The sequence below is a fragment of the Micromys minutus genome, assembly GCF_963924665.1.
Source record: "Micromys minutus genome assembly, chromosome: 12".
In the NCBI taxonomy this organism is placed as follows: Eukaryota; Metazoa; Chordata; class Mammalia; order Rodentia; family Muridae; genus Micromys; species Micromys minutus.
In genome coordinates, this window is record NC_137981.1 from 12028390 (window position 1) to 12050752 (window position 22363).

The following is a 22363-nucleotide window of genomic DNA, read 5'->3' on the forward strand; positions in this document are numbered from 1 at the left end:
ATGTACCATACTTTGTTTACCTGTAGAAGGAAGGCCATTTTGTTTGATTCAAAGTTTTGCCACTCACAAATAAAACTTCTATGAGCATCGTGTACAAATTTTTATAGGAACATCAGTTCTGACTTTCTTGGGTAAATAACAAGGAATTTGTTTGCTTGGTCATAAGGTAGCTTGTTGAGAAAGTGCCAAGCTGTCTTCCAATGTTTCACCCCGCCAGGAGTGATAAGATCCCTGTTGCTCCACATCCTCGACAACACTTGGTGTTACTGGTGTTCTGAACTTGGACTGTTCTAAGGGTGTGCTGTGGCATCCTCACTGCTGTCTTAACATTCGTTTCCTTGAGGAGACGTCACGTGGGACAGCCTCACTCGATAATGTGTCAGATAATTGGGAAATGTCTGTTGAGGCTCTTGCCCTTTCGTGCTATAAACTGGTAGCTGGAGCAGGACAAGGACTGGCCTGGAACCCTCTGCATAGTCCAGGCTGGTCTCAAACTTGTGGCAATCCTGTCTTAGTCTCCCAAGTGCTGGGATTACAGATGTGAGCCACCTTTCCCAGCTTTGAATGGTTTGTGGAGTTTGAGGCCCAGTTTAAAGAATTCATTGTCTGTCTTTGATACTAGCTCATAATTAAGTATGTGCCTGCACATCCTCACACACACACACACACACTCACACACACCACCCATGTCTTAAATGGGGCACAGAGTCTGGCTTCCAATTCTTTCTGGGATGATGCTTTTAATGTTGTACCTAATATGCTATCATGAACCACCGTCACCTAAATTTTCTCTTCCACTTGTTTTCTAGAAGATTTACAGTTTTGCACACTTCATTCAGGTCTATCATCCATTCTAAGTCAGAGATCCATTTTGCGAGAACTGTCACATTTTTTAAAAAAGATTATCTTTTCTCTAATTCCTTTTGTTCCTAAAAATCTAAATTTTTGAAGTTTGAACAGATATCGCCTTTTGTTATTAGACAGGGCCTCACTGTGTAGCTCAGGCTGGTCAGAAATTCGAAGTTTCACCATCCCACTCCGCCCAGTCCTGGGATTATAGGTGTGTACCGCTACACCTAACACACATTTAGTACATCTTGAACAAGAGAAAGGAACAATTAGATGTTCTGAGGAAATATCTTTCAAAATAAAGCATGAGAAACCCATTGGACAGCTTTGAACCCAAGGCCTATGCTTTAAAGTGTTCCTAGGTAGCAGCTCTAGCCTACAGCCCAGCTCCTCCCTGGCTATGGCCTCTGTGGCCCTAGTGACGTCACCACATTCCCTTGCCATGTGTTTCCTGTGCTCATCTTAGAGCAGGGGATTGAAACGATCCAGTGCAGGTGCTAAATGAGACACCAAAGACCAGAGGAACAGAGGACCATCCGTGACAACATGACACTGTCCACACTTAGACTAGACAATGCTTCCCATACCACAGTGACACAGTAATACCATTAGCACAGCATGACAAGAGAAACGAGCAAAAGATAAAAAAACGAGATGTTATATATAGGAATGTCTAATAGACGATTGTGTGTTGTGTGGGAGATGTCACTAGGAACAGAGGAGGCATATACAGACACTATGCCTGGACAATCAGAGGTAAGGTCACCTTTAAGGTCACAATTCTGTAACTTAGCTCCTCTGTCCCAAGGATAGCACTAATAGAAAGAAGTAAGAATATGAAATAGAGAAGAGAAGAGAAGGAAGAATGATTCTGTCAGGGACACCCTGCAAAGATGTCAGCTACCGGTAGAAACTTGTCTAAATTCCCACATTGCACCTTCAAAGGTTTCACAGCTGCAGCTTGGCTCGGCTGAGATTTATCATTGATGAGACCTGTGTCGTGGCTATAGTTAAACATTCTACAACCTACACAGCCCAGGGAGGCTTTCAGAACCATGGGGGATGTGCTGAGGGATGTGCCACAGACACAGAAGTCTGCTCACAGTGACAGTCACATCCAGGAAACCACCAAATGTAAATGCATGAAAAGTTAAAGAGCAAGAATGAAAGAGAGTGAACGAAGGAAGTTGCAGAGGTCAGCTTCAGTAGAAAGCAACTAGTGTTTAGGGCATCCTGGAATCATAATGGCCTCCCTAAAAAGGAGATCTCTTGTGAGTTGGTGGACAGTTGAGATCCTACCTCACCTGTAGTATCTGTGAACAGGTGACACATGACACAATTCTTCGTAGGGTGTTCTCGTCTTTGGAGCGATGGGTGTACTGGGCTTGAAAACCCAAGAAGGGAAGGCCTTCCTGAGGTTAGGACTCTGAGGGAAACACAGGAGGGACCCAGCAGGGCAGGGAGTTTGGAATCTTGTAGGAGCTGCTTGCATTAGTCACTGTCACGACACTGTAACCAAAATCCCTGAGGTAGACAACTTCGGTTTATGTCAGCCACAGTTTCAAAAGGTTTCCTTGTGACTGGGAAGACACAGTGGGAGAGCTTGGTCTGTGGAGGCCGGAAGCAGAGAGGGCAAGGCAGGAACACAGATAAGATATAACTCTTAGTGACCTATTTCTATTAGGTAGGACCCAAGACCCCAGAGTTTCCAGGACTTCCCAAAATAGCACTGCATCTAGGGGTCATAGGAGATATTACAGTCTCCAGCACAGCCCGCTGCCTTTCTCAGACCTGTGCCTTCTTTCCCATCCTCCTACACACTCAGCTTCAGATCTCCTGTTCTCTCTCAAATGATACCCAGAATGGTCTGAAATTACAATCACAACTTGCTGCCCATTGAGTGTGTCCCCAGAGCCAGGGAACAAGGCTCCCACATGCCCTCCACCTCTATGCCACACACACTGCCACTAGCCAAGGAAAAATGTCCTTCACCAGGAAGAGTGATTAGAGCCATTGTAGCCAAGAGAGGGTGGAAAGGGTGGATACTCATCACTTTTCTAGTTGCTATGACAAATTATCTGACAAAGAGAACTCGGGTTTCTTTTCAGCTTGCTGTTTAAGAAGACCGTAGACCTCCATGGTAGGGCAGGTCACATTGCAGCTGCATGATGTCACTCGGTTCTGTTTTTCCTTTAAGTCCAACCTGGAACCTCTGCTCAAAGGATGTCTGCCCACACTCGGGGTGGGTCCTCCTGCCTCCATCAGTCCTGTCTGAAAGTGCCCTTACACTCCCACCCAGAGCACTGTCTCCTAGGTGACTCCAAATCCAAGCCGGTTGACAATGGAAGGTGAGCCATCATGGTACATTACTGAGAAAGTTTGCACAGAAACACTGAGGAAGACTCCAGTGAGACTTATCAGCAGATGGTCTACTTTACACTCCCTGGCCCAGCAAGTAGTGTGTTCAGTGCTGCCTGGTAATTCTGCTGGGTTCCTTACTTCTTCGTCAGGACTGAAAACACACAGTCTTCTGCCCAAGCCCTGAAAACATCCACTGGCAACTTACCCACCTGCTAAAACTGTCAAATCCTCAGGCTTCCAATCTAGAGAATCAGGAAACAAAGGCTAGAAGATCTCAAGTTCAAGGCCAACCTGGTTGTATAGTAAACTTCTGGCTCACAACAAATTTATGGGAGTGCATAGCACAGATAAAATGAGGCTCTAAACAAGCGCCAGCTCCATCCAGAAACGTTTTTGTGACTGTCACACTCTTGGCCACAGTGGATGTAGCCCTTGCTTGACCTTAGCATGGTCCTTACCAATGTTCTACACTTGGATGCTTACAAACCATTATCCTCAAAGAAGTAACCTGTGGGCTGCAGAGTTCAAAAGCTTAACCCAAGAATCAGCTAGCATCTGCTGGTGGGGGATGAATGAGGCCACATGTGCTGGTTAATGTTACATACAAACTTGCCCTAGTCCAAAGGTCCCAGATGTGTCTTGACAAGCATCAGTCTAGATATCACTATGAAGACAGATGTGTGTAAACTTTTAGATGTGAATAACACAAACGGCCCAAAATGTGAGTGGTCCTCACGCAGTCAGCTGAAGGCCACCAGAGAGAAGGCTGAGGTAGGCTAAGAAGGAGGGACCTCTGCCCCAGACTGGCGTGAGACTCTGCACTGAGTCACCTGCTCTACCTGGTTCTCCAGCCTGCCCCGTGAGTTACTGACTTGGTGGCCCCACATTTCAAAGGCCAATTCGTTAAAGTGAATCCCTCTGAATACACACGCACACTGCCTGTGGGCTCTCTGTCTTTGGAGAACTCTTGACTCACTCCCACATCATCCTTCAGGAAACCGCCCCGCCTGGGAACACATTGCCACACTGGCTCCTCCCCTTGCCCTACCTCATGTCACCCTCCCTAATTCCTTCTTCTCACTCCCACCCCAGGTGAGCCTGTGTGCTCTGGATCCTCCATACTGTCTCCAACCCATTCCTACCAAAATGCAAAGCTATGGCAAACCCTGGCTTTTGTTCACAGTTCTAGAACCAAATAGGCCTCAGTGTCAGAGCAGCTGAGAATTGGAGAGTGTAGTTGCCTACACAGCGCCTATGGCAGAGTCAGAATGATCTCATACGGGACAGCCTACCTGTCCCCTGCATAGTGTTTCAACTCATGTGTGTCCATTGGTCATCTGAAATGATTGAAGCTCAGTTGCCAAGGCTGACTGACTGATTTATTGACTAATCGATTATCTGTACTAAAGCAGGTTGTGTTCTGTTGCACAGGGGCATGAGTACAAAGGCTTCCTCTGGCTTGAATTATGTTGAACAGAGAACTCACTCTGGCCGACCAGCAAACTGTATGCTGATTTAATTCCATTTGAACTGTACTGTCTCATGACTTCCATGAGTGCGTTCCAGAATGTAGGTGGGTGGGGGCAAGTCAGCGAGAAGGAGACAGGGCCTAGGAGATTCCATAGGAATGAAGCCAGGGAAGAATGGATGTGCGGGCACATGTCTGCAGCAGGCACAGGACCGGAAGGAAACCACACAGACAGGACCCAGGGTGAGGGCAAAGGGGCAGAAGCAGAGCTTGTATTCTCCTCCAGAGCGGCACTGCTAAGGGCTTTTTCAGCTCAGCCCAAGGCCAAGGTCACCAACACCCGGTACTCTTAAGATCGCATTCTCTGTCAGCATTCTTTTCTGCCAGTGGCAAAAAAAAAAAAAAAAAAAAAAAAAAAATGACTCTCTGGCTCGCTGGAATGTCTTCTTCCTGAGAGGCAACTGTGGCCCAGCAATCTTCATTCTCAGACCCCGGGGTTCAGTTCTACACTGTCACTTGAAAACCTATCACCCCATGCCCCATTCAGCATTCCCTACCTGTAAAGCCATTCTCTGGCCTCGGCATGGTATTGCCTGACACACCCAAGCTGCTTGTTCTGTTCTCAGCTGTGACTCCTGTGTCAGAACATGGCAGGGGATGGCTGGCTCGTAGTAGCTTAGATAATATCCATCCAAATTTCCATAGCTGCTGGCTACTGAGCAGGTTTAACGCTGCCTTAAGAGAACACCGCAGACTGAACAGTTGACCATGAGCACAAAGTTACTGGCTCCTGTCCTGAACGCTGGGACATGTAATGTCAAGATGCTGGCCAGATGAACAGCTCTGCTTTCAGAAGCACTCCATCTTCACATGGGAGGAGGGAAGGGGCAAAGACAGAGACCAAGCTCACCCTTTTATGAAGGTATTAATCTCTTCAGAGGGGAAGCCTAATCATAGCCTAATCACCTCATAGCCCTGTCACATTCTTAAATCTTGCAGGGCCATTTCAAAGGGAAGACCCGCCCACCCCATTGCAGGCTGTCGGCTGGACACGCGTTAGTCAGCAAGAAACCAAAGGTGGACAGTGCAGAATCCTTTGGTAAGGTGGCCTACTTGTAAATACTTCAGACCACTTTACCAGAAGGCCAGTGTATCGGGCTCTTGTGGTGGAAATAACCCTTCAAACCTTGCAGCTTTTATGACCCTCTCTCTAGTCTCAACAGCAGATCAGTTGTGGGTGTTTCCTAGCAGATACATCTCCAACAGAAAATGCACTGGCATTGTGGCCTAGGATGTAACCCTTTCTGAGCATGGTGTCTTCAAAATAGTCTTCCTGGACCTGGAGAGTAACGACCCGCAATGCTATCCCATATAGTTCTCTGTAAACGCCTTTTAATGGCTGGCTGGCTGGGTTAGGGACCGTATCTGTGTTTGATGCCCTCCTATCATACAAAAGCGTATGTCATGCGTCACTGTCTGGTTGAACCATTCGTTACAGAAAGCACAATGTTGTGTTCTAGCTGCCACCATGTTGTGTACAAGGCACTTGACTGATGGCCAAATGTGCTAGAGACACTCAGTGTTGTCGTTGTTTTAAACCATTAGTTGTTGTTGTGTTAAACCAGATTCTTCTAGTGTCTGCAATTAACCATCAAATAACTCAAGCTGGCCTCGAACTCACTATGTAGTAGAAGATACTGTTTTCTGACTCTCTTGCCTCTTCCTTCTGAGTGCTGGGGTTACAGGTGTCCACCACCACGCCTAGTTTAGACTATTCAGGGCATCAAAGCCGGGGCTTCGTGCCTTCTAGGCAACGGTACCAATCTGAGCTACATCCCCCGTCCCACAAATGCTTCTCAGATGCATTCACCTGACAACCTTCCAGGATCCCAAAGTACATCAAAACATAACACGTGTGTTTGTACAGGGGTCTGAAGAGTCGGATCCTGTCAGCGAGGATCTCACAGCAGAGCAGGAAGCCCAACAAAACAACGCAAGCAAGCATGCATCGTACAGTGGAACTCCAGTAAAGGGACACAACTCCTTAGAAAAATGCCTGATTCCAGGGCTGGGACCAGGAGTATCTGAAGAGAGCCTACAGCATCTTACAGACAGACGGAAATGGCTGCAGCAGACACACATGCCCAACGGTGGGGCGCAGCAAAGGGAGGGGAGAAGTGAGTAAAAAAGTAGAAACAGTCTGAACAATAAAACTGTGGACGCAGCACTGGCTTGTCATCCGAAGAGCAGAGTAAATACCTGTGAGGACATGCAGAAGAAGTGGCTGGGAAACGGGACAGATCTCACCTGCAGAAACCCACAGATGGTGTGGGCTGTGCAAGTGACCTCCTTCAAAGAAGTGCTACGTGGAAGTGGGAGAGTGATCTTGCAGTGGCAAAACCTGACAGCCACGACCTCAGCCACTTGGCCACAGTGGGTATCAGCAGTAAAGGGGGAGGGGTTGTTAGTTATGTGTCTTTGATGTGTGGAAAACAACTCTTCCCTTCCATGGCTGTTCTCTCAAAGTACTTAGCCCCCAGTCAATCCTTCCAACAGCATCAGACAAACCCCAACAAGGGATGCTCTGCTAAGTACAATCTGGGCCTGTTGCTGAGTGAATTGACAAATGTTTGCTTTTATTTCAGGGAACACGCATTTTTCTGTCTTCCTGACAGAGAGAACCGTGCCAGTGATTCTGTTTCCAGACTGGACAGAGAACGTCTGAGCATTGAGACAGGGCGCTCTCCTTACATACACCAGCTGCCAGGCAGGGGAGTAAAGAACCCCTTCTCCTCCTTCTGCAAAGGAACAAGCAGGCAGAAATGTTCTCAAGAGCCTCTTGGGCTCACCTCCTCTCCTCTCATATTGCAGAATCCACGCGTCACACATCTCGCACCATTAAATTCGAGGCCTTAGAAACCACCATTGCAATGCAAAAGGAAGGCAGCATCCAAACTAGTTCCGGTTGCCAATTACAACCAAGTCTACAAGGGCCTGTCTCAGGGTGGTCTGATGCTTCGAGATGGTAGATTTGTCCCCTGAACATCTTTACATCTGACACACAAAGTCACAAGGTCCGTCCCCACTCCAGGCCTCTTTGTGTCTTCACCACATGATGTTTAAACTGAAGTCAGTTCCTGATGAGAAGCTAGCTCATCAGATCCGTAAGCTCACCAAATCTACCTTAACTGTTCCAACAAAAAGAGATCACTGAACAATGAAGGTGCCAAGAAGGTGCCAAGAAATATGTGAGGAGAACAAAGGCGTCTGCTCTGGCACAGAGGATGTGAGCAAGAAGGGGGTGATTTTCTGTGCTGAGTGGGCTCTTCTTTGGACACCCGAGTGGCGAGGCAAACCTCTGGGCTCTTTCATCTGATGTCTGTCCTATGTGGTCCTACAGCATCTGCCTCCTGCCTGTACAAGGAGCCAGAACCGGAGTAATACCATGTCATTCTACAAGAAGAAGCAAAACTTGTCCTCCGGGATTATCTGCTGGGCTGGTTCAGCTCTGTCAAGCAATGCACAGATCCTTGTGGACCTACTGTGTGCAAAGTGACCATTTCTGTAGGAATGAAGAAAGAAAGCAAGAACTTAAAACTTTAAAAAGAAAGTTATGATTCCCCCCAAAAAAGTTTATAATCTGCTGAGGGGAAATAATGGCCACAGGTGAGTCTGCCTGGATCTGTGCCTTCAGGTGGGGTGGAGAAGGAACTAAGAGCGTGCTGTAGCCAGACTGTGGGAGGCAGGAATGCACACCAGGGCAGCCTACAGCTGTTTCATTTTGTCTCCATCCCTGGGTTCAAGTTCATTCCAGAGACCATCTGATGCATGCTCCAGATTTTCATGATTCGGGTCCAATTCTGGGAACCCCGTGTTCAAATATTTTATAAGGTGGGAGAGACATTTTAGGAGGCGCTATTATTCTTGTTTGGTGAGAGGATATGACCCAACATGTGGAAGGTAGCTATAGTGAGTATGTGTCGATAGGTAAGAACATACCTGCCAACCAATTTTGTGAAATAACCAGGTTACACTTCTCTTGTCTGATGCAGCATAGAGCAGGTCCTGTAAAACCCAGTCCTTAAATGGCTTCCAACCTTTCCATCCCAGTACCTGCTGTACCACCCTCTATGCTTGCCCTGATCTTACCCTGAATTGGCTGTAACCTGACTCTGTGGGGTCTCTCAAGAGGGAAGTCCACTGCACTTCCCTGAATGAGGCAGTAAAGGATTCAGGTGACTAATAAAAACAAACCTTTGAGACTCCTAAGTGGTCATTAAGGAATAAAGAACCTCCAGGCTGCTCTAGGAGAGAGGGTGCCCAAAGGGTCCAAAAGGGATGAAAACAAGCCAGCTGCCTCCTAACAGGACTACCAACGGGAGCTGACACACTACTACTAGCTGGGTCCACTCACCCAAAGCCCGTTCCCCTGGTACTCTGGGCAGCCCTAGCAAGGCCTCAGCGGGCAACTCTTCCCTGCCCTTGATGGGATCTGGCTGAGCTTGCCCATCACGGTCCACGCTCCACCCACGTCCACAAGAAGGGACATGTTTTGTGTCCCCAACCCAAGGGAAGACCATCCTACACCTGGCCTCTCTCCTAGGGGACACTCCAGTGGTTCCTAGCTTCAGAAGAAGGGTCCAAAACGAATGCCCCAATTTTCTACCCCTAAGACGAACCGCTCTGCTCCCCCCACCCCCTGGCCCTACAGAGAAGGTCCCCCTGCTCCCTGCTCCACAGAAGGGGACCCGCCCCGCTCTGCTGTCCCGGAGGGAGGGCGGTGCACACCGCAGCAGGCGCGTCCTGTGCCCGCGCTCCTCTCCCGCAGCCCTCCCGTGTGGCCCGCGTCAGGCAGAGGCGGGGTGGGGCGCGGTTAAAAGAAGCCGCAGGTGGAAACCGGGGCTCCACCCGCACTGTCCCCGATTTCGTTCCCGCTGCGAACCGCCGGCGCCTGATCCGACCAACCTACTCGCCGGACCGGAGCTTGGGTGTCACTGCCGCTGGGAGTTGGAGCAGGCTCCCACCGAGCAGGTAAGCGCGAGGAGGAGCAGTTCCTCAGAGAAGCCCGAGCAGGTGAAGGAAGTGGTCTGTCCCCTTCCTCATCAGATTTGTGGGTCGCTGGGGTGGCGACTGTCCCCAGGTGGTCGGGTGGTTACAGGCAGAATCTTGACGGTGCGGGGGTGGGGGGGAGTTGCCCGCATCCTTATCTGCCTCCCATCGGCATCCGGCCTTTGTGCGCCCCCCCCCCCACTAGAACCGCAGCAGGGTGGCTGTCCCCCGCACTGCCCCCTCCCTTGCGCAATGCAGCAGGAACTGGGATGGATTAGTTTGACTTCTGCATGCACTATGCCCCTCTGACTTGCACGACAGGTTTTATAAATACATCAGGTTGTTTAAAGTGACCAGAGTCCATACTAAATCCCTTTTCTCATTTCCTTTGCTGGTTTTGGACTGTCACCGACCTGTTGCGCTTGGATTTGGGCAGTAGACAGAAAGGCAAAGCAAGGAATGATGTTTACAGTCAGTCGAACCCTGTGAGTTGGAGAGAAATGCCCGTGCAGACTGCGTGATTAAGACTCGGGAACTTATGAAACAAAGATGACAGTAGAGTCCACAGTAGTAATTAAAAGTAATTGGTGACATGTCAGATTAAAAAGTTCAGACCTGGGTAATACTTCCTGAGTGAGCCTAGTGCCAGGTGTTAGCAGCCTGGATTTTGCAGTCTTGGGCTCTCTTCTGTTCCTGGGGACCAGGCCTCCAGTCTCAGAGAGTGTGGCGTTCATACCTATGGACACTGGAAGCCGAGGTAAGGAACGCCAACAGACTTCAGTCAGTTTGTACTTGATTAAGTTTAACACTGCAGCCTGTTTCCCTTCAAATAGATGCTACACTTTCTTTGCCCCAGTTCTAGCAGAATCTAACCAGTGTTCTAGAAGAAAAAACGTCCTGTCCTGATGCAGTTTCCTTAGAACTGCAGGATGCTGCTCAGAACTGCCCCTGTGGAGAGCTTTGTCAGCTCTTTGGATCCAGCAGAGGCTTTGGGGGTGTTGTCTGAACAGTGCCAAGAAAGGGACATGGTGACAGAGTGAGTCTCCTGGGTGCTAGTCTGTCACATAGCTGGGGTGTGAAGGGTTCCAGTTCACCTAACACAGGGACTTGCGACCCAGAAGACGGCTCCATCAACCCAGATCACACTGGTGGCTGCTATTGAAAGGTAGATTCCCCGTGGGGACTTTGTTCTGTTTCTTTTTCTGTCTTGCAGTAGGAGAGAAGGAGACTGGGTAGGGTCTTTGAACAGCTCCGTCAAGAGAAAGAAAATTCTGATTTGCACACCCTCACCGTGCGGTTCTGATTCAGACTAAAAAAAAAATTGCAGAGACTAGGTTTGGGTGCCTTGGTTAAGTGGAATACAATTATGGGGAGGTTGTTTTTAAGCCAAGTTTCTTGGCCCCTGAGGCCATACTCTTACATTGTCCTGGGCAGGACTTTCAGGAGCTGTTTGTGCCTGATCTGGGGGAGTAGAACTGGGTCCCAAGAACCTCCCCTGTTCTTTCAGAGTTTTTTATTGTAATTAAAGAAAATGTTTGGAGAAAGGAGGGCCTTGCTTGGAAAAGGCAACTGCTGAGAAGACCTGGGGATGGGATGTTAAAATGGATTGTCTTTTGGAACTGGAGAGGAAACACAGTTTTGTGGGCTGCCCATTCTTTATCTAAAGGCATAGCGAAGGTTTCGTTGGCGCCGAGTCGATGTTGACAAGGTATATGAATCCTAAACCTGACGCCGTCACTACTCACTGTTTTGAAATCACAGATCCTGATGGTTTACGTCATTAAATTTCAAACTGGACTATCAGGTTGTCTCTTGGGTCACCTGAGATTTCTAGAGATTTCTTGATTAAAGGACAACTTTTCAGATTTGCTTTTTTTTTTTTTAACTCTGGTGCTGGGGATGCAGCTGTACCCAGCTTTTCAAATGCTAGCACATTTTGCATATTTGAAAGTTGGGTTTGAGGTTTGAGATAGTGGATTATCATCACCACCATTGCTGTTGTGATTAACAGGGAAATAAAGCCACCTGGAGAGAGCCTTTCATGGGGCAGGGGAAACCGACAATTTCCAAATCCACCCTTCAATGTGTCTGGTGACACAAAGTTCATCCAATGAACTTGCACAGAATTTGACAACATTGGCGACACTAATTTTCCTTTCATTCAACAGGTGACATTCCCACTGCCACCCTAAACAGAGCAGGGGTACAGTGCCACCACCACCACTAACACTGCTGACTTCCAGAGGAGTAGGAGGGAAAGCCAGAAGTCCTCCTGGAGGGACTTCGCAGCAGCTCTTGAACTGGACGCACTGGAAGTCCTTGGGAACAGACTCAGGTTTGGGTGTTTTGCTTCAACTGGGTTTTCTTGTACTTTCAACTCTACAGAGCTCCATGGGCATTGTAAGGGATGCACTTTCCTCTTTGGTCTAGTAAATAACCAGTAAATGATTTTTTTTCCAAAGAGTACTATAGATTGATGTAGAAAAATAAAGCTCTCCCTGTGTGCTGAGGGGTTTGTTTTGGGTCCCATCTTCCATGGAGTTAAAATGACACATTTTAGCCAGCTGTAATTAAATTCCTAAGTAAAAAAGATTCAGATTGTCCTTGCTGAGCATACAGGTCTAAGGCAGAAGGGGAGGCTTTCTCTCCTCTTACCCGCCCCCTCCGCACCTTGGCAGCTGCTGAGAATCACAGCTCACCTGCCCTGATGTTTCCTCTTTAATAAAATTGTCCTAAGACTTCAAATACCAGAAGCCTCAAAAGCCAGTTATTAAAACATACAGCTCCTTGAGGGCTGAGACAGGAGAATTGCTATGAGTTTGAGGTCACCCTAGGAGTCCAAGGCCAGTTAGAAATACATAGCGAGACCAGTCTCAAAACAGGATCGTAAAAGTGATCAAGGAATTATATCACTTCTGGAACAAAAGTAGACCCAGCTTATTTGAAATGTGAAAGGGAAGAACAGAGCCACTTCATAAGTGTGTCCCAAAAGTGAGCACACTGTTGTAACTTTAGTGTTAAATTATAATATTTAGCATTGGAATTATAAGATCAAGAAAGAATGAGTATAAAGTTATGCAGTGTAACTAAATACATCACAGAAACATGTGTGACTTGTCTTCTTAAACCTAAATGGAATCACATTCTTGTAAGGTGACATTTATGGGGCTAAGAATATCTATGTATTTGTTCCTTATAGTCAAGCCAGAAAGCTGTCAGATTAAACGAACCTCTCTGGTCTACAGAGAAACAGCTAATAGTTTGATTTCCACGGAAAAGGCCCCTCCCCCCAGCTCTGGCCCAGCTGAAGCATGGAAGTGAAGTGGGAGTTTGTTCACTGCAGCAGCCAAGGGTTCTGGGGGCCGCAGTAATTTGAGAAATGATTTCTGCATTAGTGACCTTTTCTCAGAGCGATGGCTACTTTCTCTCCTCTCTAACTAAAGATCCCTCGAGGTCCCAGGTACCTACCAAATCAAAGATGCAGGAACTTCCTAGGCCCCATGTTCAGTCTGTCCCACTAGCCAGGGTGCCTTTGCCCACTGAGAAGGCAGGCCAGAAGGAACAAGTCCTTTAATCTCCAGTTGTCCACCATGTCCACTCCTCATGGGGCTCCTTGGGCAGGGAAGAGTCTCCTGGGACCATCCAGGAGAACCATCCAAGCTTTTCCAGGAGCAGAAGTCATGTATAAGAAAGTGTAGGGCTCAGGAACCTCCAGAACTATTCATCACCCTGACCTGGCTCCTGATACTTGTAAGGTGACCTCCATTTCTTGCTTCGGGCTCATACAAAACTGCTGTGTAGGACAGATACCCAAGACCTTATGGAAGACCCCCTCAGAAATGACATAATCTAGACAAAGAAACCACAAGAACCATTTCACTGATGGAAAAGACCAGCTCAAGTTCACCTCATGCCCTTGGTGCAGCCAATTAGGGCCAGGGTGAGCTGCAGAACATTGTAATAATAGCCCTCTTTCTCACTCCTTTCTTCTGTTATAAACAAGTCATTACAGTTGTTCAGGAAGATGCCTTGAATCAGGTGCCCTACTTTTTACCCAGTTGTCTTGAGTGACCAGTAGGCTAAATATGCCAGTATTTAAGTTTAGCCCTGTTTTCCTTAGCGATTTAGACATCCTATGTCTTCCTTTAAATCAGCTGTTCTCAACCTGTGGGTCAGGACCCCTTTGGGGTAAACTTACCTTTTCATGGGTGTTCCCAAGACCCCTGTAAATGTCTGATATTTACATTATGACTTGTAACGGTATTACAGAATTACAGTTATGAAGTAGTAACAAAAATCGTTTCATGGTTGGGGTCATCCCATGAGGAACTGTTTGAAAGGATCCCGGGAAGGTTGAGAACTGCCACTGTAAAGGTTTAGATCCATCATTGAGGTTGCTTTCCTTTGTGGTTTTTATTTGGTTTGAAGTATTTAAGACAGGAGCCTATAGCCCAAGTGGGCCTGGAGCTTCCAAGCCTTCTGCCTGGCTATCCCTGTACTGGAATTAGAGGCACGTATCACCACACAGAGCTAAATGCTTGGCTTTTAGTAATATAGTAAGTGTATTGAAAGTTGATTATCTTCTGTTTAGGTGTGGTAAGTAGATAGGAAGAAAGTCTTGGAGGTCCAGGGTCATGAGGGGACAAACATTAGAGCTAGCTCCAGCATTTGTCTCTGTCCTGCTTCTAGGATTGTGGGGCAGATATTCTTAGGGAGAAAACATGATCTCTTGACCTCAGCCCCTCAGCATTCATTCAAGCCCTGCCTGTGGTCCTTTGAGACCCTGATCCATTTGCTTCCTAGATGTCAGGTGACTGGTGACAAGGGATATGATAGAGAGCTTACAGAGGAAGTAGGCCTCTAACAACAGGACCATTCAGACCCCATGAACATTGCAGCCCTGGGGGAAGAGGAAACGTTTTATTTGAAAAAACTCATCCATCGGGTAAATTGTTGAGCAGACTGTGGGAGTTACGTGCTAATCAGTTAATGAGAGGAAATTTTTTTCAGTCCTATTTTACTTTTATTTATTGGACTTTTTTGAGACAAGTCTCTCTTTCTCTCTCTTTTTGTTTAATATTTTATGTATTTACATTTCAAATGTTATCCCTTCCCTCCTCCCATTTCCCCTCCCACTCCCCCTGTTTTTATGAAGATGCTTCCACTCCCACCTCAACACCCTGGTATTCCCCTACACTGGGAAAATGAGCCTTCACAGGGCCAAGGGCCTCTCCTCCTATTGATACCAGACAATGCCATCCTCTGCTACATATGAGGCTGAAGCCATGGGTCCCTCCATGCATACTCTTTGCTTGGTGGTTTAGTCCCTGGGAGCTGGGGGCAGGGGGATCTGGTTGGCTGATATTGTTGTTCTTCCTATGGGGTTGCAATCCCCTGAGCTCCTTCAGGTCTTTCTCTAGCTTCTCCATGCAGTCAATCCCCGTGCTTAGTTCGATGGTTAGCTGCAAGCATCCTCATCTGTATCAGTATGGCTCTGGCAGAGCCTCTCAGGAGACAACAAATCAAGCTCCTGTCAGCAAGCAGTTCTTGGCATCAGCAATTGGATTCAGCCTCCAAAGACTTCCAGGACTGAGCATCAGTGCTTTATGGAGAGCTTATTTCAATCTTTCAAACCCTCAGGTTGCTGTTAATGCTAAACACTCAGTCCAGCTTCTCCGTTCAGGTCAGTGCAGGGTGTGACGCTTTCTGCTACAGCTGCCAACACTACTGCCCTACAGTCCAGACCCTCAAACGAGTTTGTCTTGGGCCTCTTAGCTGCTCCCCTTGAGAAGTAAGAGACTCTCATTCAAGATTCCACCACCTACTTACACTCCTACAGGTGCCCCGGAACACCAGCATCTTACCTGACCCACGAAATGGGTTTGTCTTCAGGGAGCCTGGACACTCAGTTCTCACAGAACCTTAGTCTTTTTTTTTTTTTTACTCTAAGAGGAAAGACACTCACGTCCTGCTGATAACAGACTTCCTCCTACAGAGCTCAGGTACTACAGAGTTGTGGTGCACTATTAAAGGAACTGCAAGGATCATGTGACTGATGTTATGAAATGGCTTACAAGCACTAGTTATACCTAAGATGTTGCCCATGCCATTGGCATAATTGTTACCAAGATACTTAAAGGGTGTCATTTTAGAACTTTGCTGGAGGTTAAACAGTATCCTAGGTCAGGCTCCTGGATATAGTTCAGTGGGTAGGTTGCTCACCTAATGCATACAAAGTTCTGGGGTTTGACCCCCAGCATTAAGAATAAATGGATACCTTTTATTGGTTGATAATTAAAATGGTTCTGTCTGCTGCAAGGCATATTGGCACATGCTTGAGGCATGTTGGCACATGCCTATAAACCCAACATTCAGGAGGTACAGAAAGAAGAATCAAGAGTTCCGGGCCAGTCCAGGCCTCGTGAGACTCTCTCAAAAACAGAAACAGCAGTGCCAAAAGCTATAGCAATGTAATCCAAGACTATACCCACTACTGTTTGGTACTTTGGACATATTGTCTGTGTCTGTGTGTGTCTGTCTGTCTATCTGTCTCTCCATTTTATAGTGTGGATGTTTTACTATTGTCTTCCCATTTCCTTTTTGTCTTATAGGTTTAGACCTCTACATTAACCTCCAATCTGAGTTGTCCCCACCTCTCTGTGGCTTTAGGTCCCCCACTGTCACCTGCCCTTCACAACAAGAACACAATTTTTAAGAACCCTCCTCCCTCCACTTTTACAAACCTTTGATGCTGAAATTCAGTTCCTCATTTCTATTTTTAAAATATTAAGATTTAATCAGTCCAGGCTAAATTAAAATCACTGAATCAGTTTAACACCTGTACTGGAGAAGAGGTTTTAGCTAAGGTCCAGTGTGGCTCGGGACCCCCCCACCCCGTTCTGGTGATACTTCTTTTGTACTCACAGCCTGTGGTCAGCTATCACTATCGGAATTATGAACATTCCAATCAATGTTCTGGCCCATGGCAGGGGGACAAGTTCTTGGATCCAAAACAGGGAAATTTCCAGATATTTCCTATCATGCCCGATTTCACTTCCTTTGTGTGCACCTCAGAGGCCACCGTCTGACCCAGCTGGAGCAGAGATCAGCACACAAATGTCAGATGGGCATGGCTGCTAATGGGTGGCTTTCTGAGAAAAACACAGACTCTAAAATTAGTCAAACCAAGGACATCAGAAGGGGCACAGTGGTTAGGTAAAGAGTGACCCAGACCACCAACAAAAGGACTTTGGTGGCTCTCTTATTCCCTCCAAGTGGATGAAAAGTTGCCTGAGGGGACTTGTCTCTAAGGATGTCCAGAGTCTGTCACTCATTACCCACAGTCATGTACACCTTTTTTTTTTTTTTTTTTTTTTTTTAGAACTTGCCAACCAATTCGTTCTTCTTGGTCATGTAGGATAAATGGCTGTTTGTAGTCAGGAAGTCACTGAAGAAAACTCTTTACAAGTGTGATTAGGATGCTGAATTTAGCTCTCTACAACTGATGGTTTCTGGGTGGGGTGCACTGGGGGAAGGACTCAGTTCTGTTTAGGGGCAGGCCACTGAGAGTTCGATCACGCTCTGGTGAGTGTATGGATAGCAGCTATTTTCTCTTTCTTTTCCATTTTTATCTTCATTTTTATTTTTACTTTTGGGAGAGGGCACAAGGATGGGGAGCAAACATGAGAGGATTAGGAAGTGACTGTGATCATGGTACAAGATATGAACTCCCCGAGAATCAGTATTAGGGAGAGTTGCCACATAGCACAGCATTTCTCAAGTTTTGGAAGTCGAAGGAACCTTTCACACGGGTTGCCTAAAATCATTGGAAAACACAGATGTTTACATTGTGATTCATGACAGAATCAAAATTACAGTCATGAAGTAGCAACAAAAATAATTGTGTGGTTGGGGGAGGGTCAGCACAACATGAGGAACTGGATTAGAGGGTCCCAGGATCAGAGTGTCCCAGGATCAGAGGGTCCCAGGATCAGAGGGTCCCAAGAATAGGAAGTGGCACAGACTGAAGAAGGTCTTTTCTCTGCCAACCCAGACTTTCAGAAGGGAGGACAGCCCTGGGCCGCTGTGGCCCCTAGTGCAATGGGACCCGTATTTTTTGTGCAACAGCTGACACATGGCCTGCTTCCACCAGAGAACAAGGAAACAGTTTATGTCAAACCTTGTGATTCTCTTTTGGAAGAGGTAGTTGAAGATATTAACTTTCCTAACAGCACATGATTTGAGCAGATGGCCCATTCAAGCTAAAACTAGAAATATAAATATTAAAGGTCAATCAGTGACATTGTTTCTTCTTAGTCTGCTGAGCTAATCAGAATGTGCGGTTCTAATAGAGACTTTTGCTGTGTTTTGTGGCTTGGATAAGCTGCTTAATAACTTAAAAAATCCTGAGTCCTTGAATAAAACCGTGCTTGTTTACTGGCATTGGTGAGTTAATGACAAATAGCAACCTAATGTACAACCTGCGTTCAGTTGAATTTTGACAATTTATTTTGCATGTAAAAGGCATGGTTATTTTGCAAAAAGTGAAATTAAGTATCTATTTACAGTGCCGATCACTGACTGAAACAAACCCTTCACCTAATAAGGGAGTTGCCTGGTTGATGTTGCCTCGTGGGAGGAATAAATGAAGTTTGTCCACTATTTCTTATTTGTGGTCAGAAATAAAGAACATATTTATCGTGGGTGTTCCTTATCAAAAAAAAAAAAAGTACAACCTTGTAATTTCACTATGGTATTGGTGAGTCAGTTCGGAAATGCCTTCCACTAATTAGCTTTGCTTCTTTCTCTCTGTTTAAGGATAAAGGTACAAGATGGATTGGGGGACCCTGCACACTGTCATCGGGGGTGTGAACAAGCACTCCACCAGCATAGGGAAGGTGTGGATCACGGTCATCTTTATCTTCCGAGTCATGATCCTAGTGGTGGCTGCCCAGGAAGTGTGGGGGGATGAGCAGGAGGACTTTGTCTGCAACACTCTCCAGCCAGGCTGCAAGAACGTGTGCTACGACCATTTCTTCCCCGTGTCCCACATCCGGCTCTGGGCCCTGCAGCTGATCTTCGTGTCCACCCCAGCACTGCTGGTGGCCATGCACGTCGCCTACTACAGACACGAAACTGCCCGAAAGTTTATCCGTGGGGAGAAGAGGAACGAGTTTAAAGACCTGGAGGACATCAAACGTCAGAAGGTGCGCATTGAGGGCTCCCTGTGGTGGACATACACCAGCAGCATCTTCTTCCGCATCGTCTTCGAAGCCGCCTTCATGTATGTGTTCTACTTCCTCTACAATGGGTACCACCTGCCCTGGGTGCTGAAATGCGGCATTGACCCCTGCCCCAATCTCGTGGACTGCTTTATTTCGAGGCCAACCGAGAAAACGGTGTTCACGGTTTTTATGATTTCGGCATCTGTGATTTGCATGCTGCTCAATGTGGCCGAGTTGTGTTACCTGCTGCTCAAAGTGTGCTTTAGGAGATCCAAAAGAACGCAGGCCCAGAGAAACCACCCCAACCATGCCCTGAAAGAGAGCAAGCAGAATGAAATGAATGAGTTGATCTCAGATAGCGGCCAGAATGCAATCACAAGCTTCCCGAGTTAAGCATCTCAAGGTCAAGTGTAGGTGAGCCCTTCTGAGCATGCGCCCTCTCTGTAGGCACTGTCGATCTGACTCCTGCTCTAGATCAAGAGTTTGTCCATAAATGACTCCTAGCAAATAGATACTTGAGTTCGATTATTGTAGAACACCTCGACTATTCACACATAATGTAAGTCAAAATTGTGGTCTAGCTCTGAAAACCAAGCCCTGTGACAACTAGACCTTGGAAGTCACCTGAACAAGCCCTGTGTGAACTGTATGACTTAGTATTTTCTGAAAATTTATATAACTTGTTTATAAAGAGCAATTTTATCTAGAAGTTAATAGTTTTATCAGTAAGATATTTTTATAGAAATGAATATTTTAGTTCTGACTTTGAATTTATATAAAGTATTTTTTTAATGACTGGCCTTCCTCACCTGGGAAAAATATACAAAGTTAGCTTTTCAAGTGCTCTCCAAGGATCTGAAGTTTGTACTTGTAAAGGGTCTTGCATATTATAAATGTTTTCTTCACACTGTCCAAGGACAGTGTAATGAGCTAGTGTGTGCTCTTAAGGTGGGAGGTGTTCGTTGGACAATATACATCGTGCCGTTTGCTAAATAAGAATGAAATCAAAGGAAGTGGGACCCTTTTTAAAAATCAGCCTTTCCACCTATGGTGAACAGTGCAAACATGATCACGCCAATAAAGCCTGACCCTGTTGCTTCAGCCTCTGTGTACACTGCTCATTTCTGTACCCTCTGGGCCCTAGACCGTTGTCACTAGACATATGATGTGTTAGTTGTTGCAATAAATATTAAAAGTGGATGGCTTATCACTCCGAGGGCGCCGCTTCTAGTGTGGAGTCGGGTGCACGGACTCTGTCACTCAGTCCGAAAGCTGTTCTCTTCTCTGGAGGTTCATTCCGCCTGCCCTACTGCCTCTGTCATGGGTGGAATTACCACCCTGCCCAGCACGAATATGACTCTAATGCCTGATAGATTTTCACACAGGTTAATATATTCAATTCTCAATCTACAAACCAATACAATAAGATTACATCCAATAGACAAAGATACAGACCATCCTTCCATATGAGATAAAAGACCTATAAAATCCTTAAAATGTTCGCAGCTACCTAACGCCAATTAAGTCCACCTGGATCCAGTTCATCCTTCTTGAGCTCCATCTTGATCCTCCTCTCTTCCCTCTCCCTTTCCCTTCTCTTCTGACTCTCTCTCTCCACCTTCCCTTCCCCTGCCCAATCACTGGCTGTCGCCTTTATTTTACTAATTAAAACGGGAAGAAGGTTCTGATGAAGTCACCTGAGTAAGTGACTAGGCAGCCCTTCTTGGGGAAGTAGAATTAATATCAAAATACAAACAGCTCAGGACAATCCACAACATTAGTAAGTTTTTTTCTGGAGAGTTACTATAAATTGCTTTGTAGGCACCAACAGAGGCTGAGGTTAGCTCCCTCAGCTCGGAAAGTGATGCTCATAGAACTCTGGGAAGTGTCTTCTCTGTCAGTTCAACCTTGATGGTGCGCCTTAAGACACAGCAGAGCAAGAAGAGGTCAGCATTGGCTACACAATGGGTTTTAGGCTAGCCTGGGCTACATATTAAGACCCTGTGTGTGGGGAAGACTTTTTAAGAAAAAGGAGGGTGGAAGTCTTATACAAATATCTTGGTCCATATTGTGATATTGTAGCAAAGTGCTAGAGACTATGTGACTTGGAGGTTTCCAGCATCTCCTGAACACTTAGGGCCTTCCAGGTCATCAGGATATGGAGAATGGCTTCATGGTGGGAGTGGGTGTGAGAGGGAGAGATTATAGGCAAGGCAGAGAGAGGCAGTGAGTCAGGGGATGTGTCAGGTTGCCTATCACAACCTAGGGGTTCCCACAAGACCATCGTTCATCCCTCCTAAGGGCTGCCATGACCTAATGCCTTCCGGTAGGTTCCTTGTCTCTCAGGTTCGGCCATCAACATCGCCTACTAACTACAATTGCAACACCCTCTCAGAACACACCCAGCCAGTAGCAGCCTCTGACAAAACTGACCTTGCAGGGCTTGCCACCTGGGCCCTCTGGTCCACAGTGACTGAGCAAAGCACCTGTACCCCACACCTAGGGATGGGGAAATGCCATTCTCCTCAGGGACTTCCAGATTGGACACATAGGCTTCCTGGTGGGCGTGAGCAGGTCAGTGCAGACTGGTCACTCTTGAGAATAATGAAATAGCAACACAACCTCTCTCTCAAGGGATTGTTAGCATGCCGCTCAATGCTTCGCCATTCCAAATAACTAATGACATCAACTGGAGGACACCTAGTCAATGATGAGCAAGCATTGAGTGCCTGACACAGCACTCCAATTCCTAAAAGACCTGCTTTGGAGTCTCTCTAGAAAAACTAAAAAGTAATCCTTGGTTTCCCCAGGCTGGCCTTAAACGGAATCCTCCCACCTCAGTCTCTGAGGTACTCGGATCACAGGCATGTACTCCCATGCTTGCTTTCTTAATGGCCTATCATAACCCGCTCCTCTGATCCATGAAGGATTTTGTTTTGTGTTGTTCTTGTAGATAGGATTCCAGTGTGTACCCAGGCCACACACTCAAACTCCTAATCCCAAGCGTGCCTGGCACTTGCAGATATTTTTGCTGAAAAAGGAATTCTGGGTTGACTTAGAAGTTGTCCGGCTGCCTGCTCCCCTGGCACCTCCAACAGGAACCCCTCTGCTTGCTCCCCTCACCCCTACCTCATCAGGTAAAGTGTATACCTCCTGATTTGTTCCTGGTCTCCAAGCAGAACCTACGTACGTAGTTTAGTAAGTTTAATTGTGATGTCGTGAATTGATTTCTTAGAGTTTATCCTGCTCCACTTTCACTTCTTAGCTCTCAGGCTAGGTCTCTTGCAAAATTTGCCAAGTTTTCAGCAAATATTCTTTCCACAAACTTTTTCCAAACTGCTTCTGACACAGAAACATTGGGGCATCTCTGGAACTCTTTTCCTCCAGTCTGAGTTCTCCCCCTTTTCAAACA

At 46.7% G+C, this 22363-nt stretch overlaps 1 protein-coding gene across 1 annotated transcript; it reads left to right on the forward strand.

Annotated features, from left to right (window-relative positions):
- Positions 1-18558: 18558 nt before the first annotated feature.
- GJB6 (gap junction protein beta 6) lies at positions 18559-19344 on the forward strand (the record flags this gene model as incomplete). Its single annotated transcript, XM_080926426.1, has 1 exon — positions 18559-19344. The coding sequence occupies one exon, from the start codon at positions 18559-18561 to the stop codon at positions 19342-19344; it is 786 nt and encodes a 261-aa protein (XP_080782552.1).
- Positions 19345-22363: the final 3019 nt, after the last annotated feature.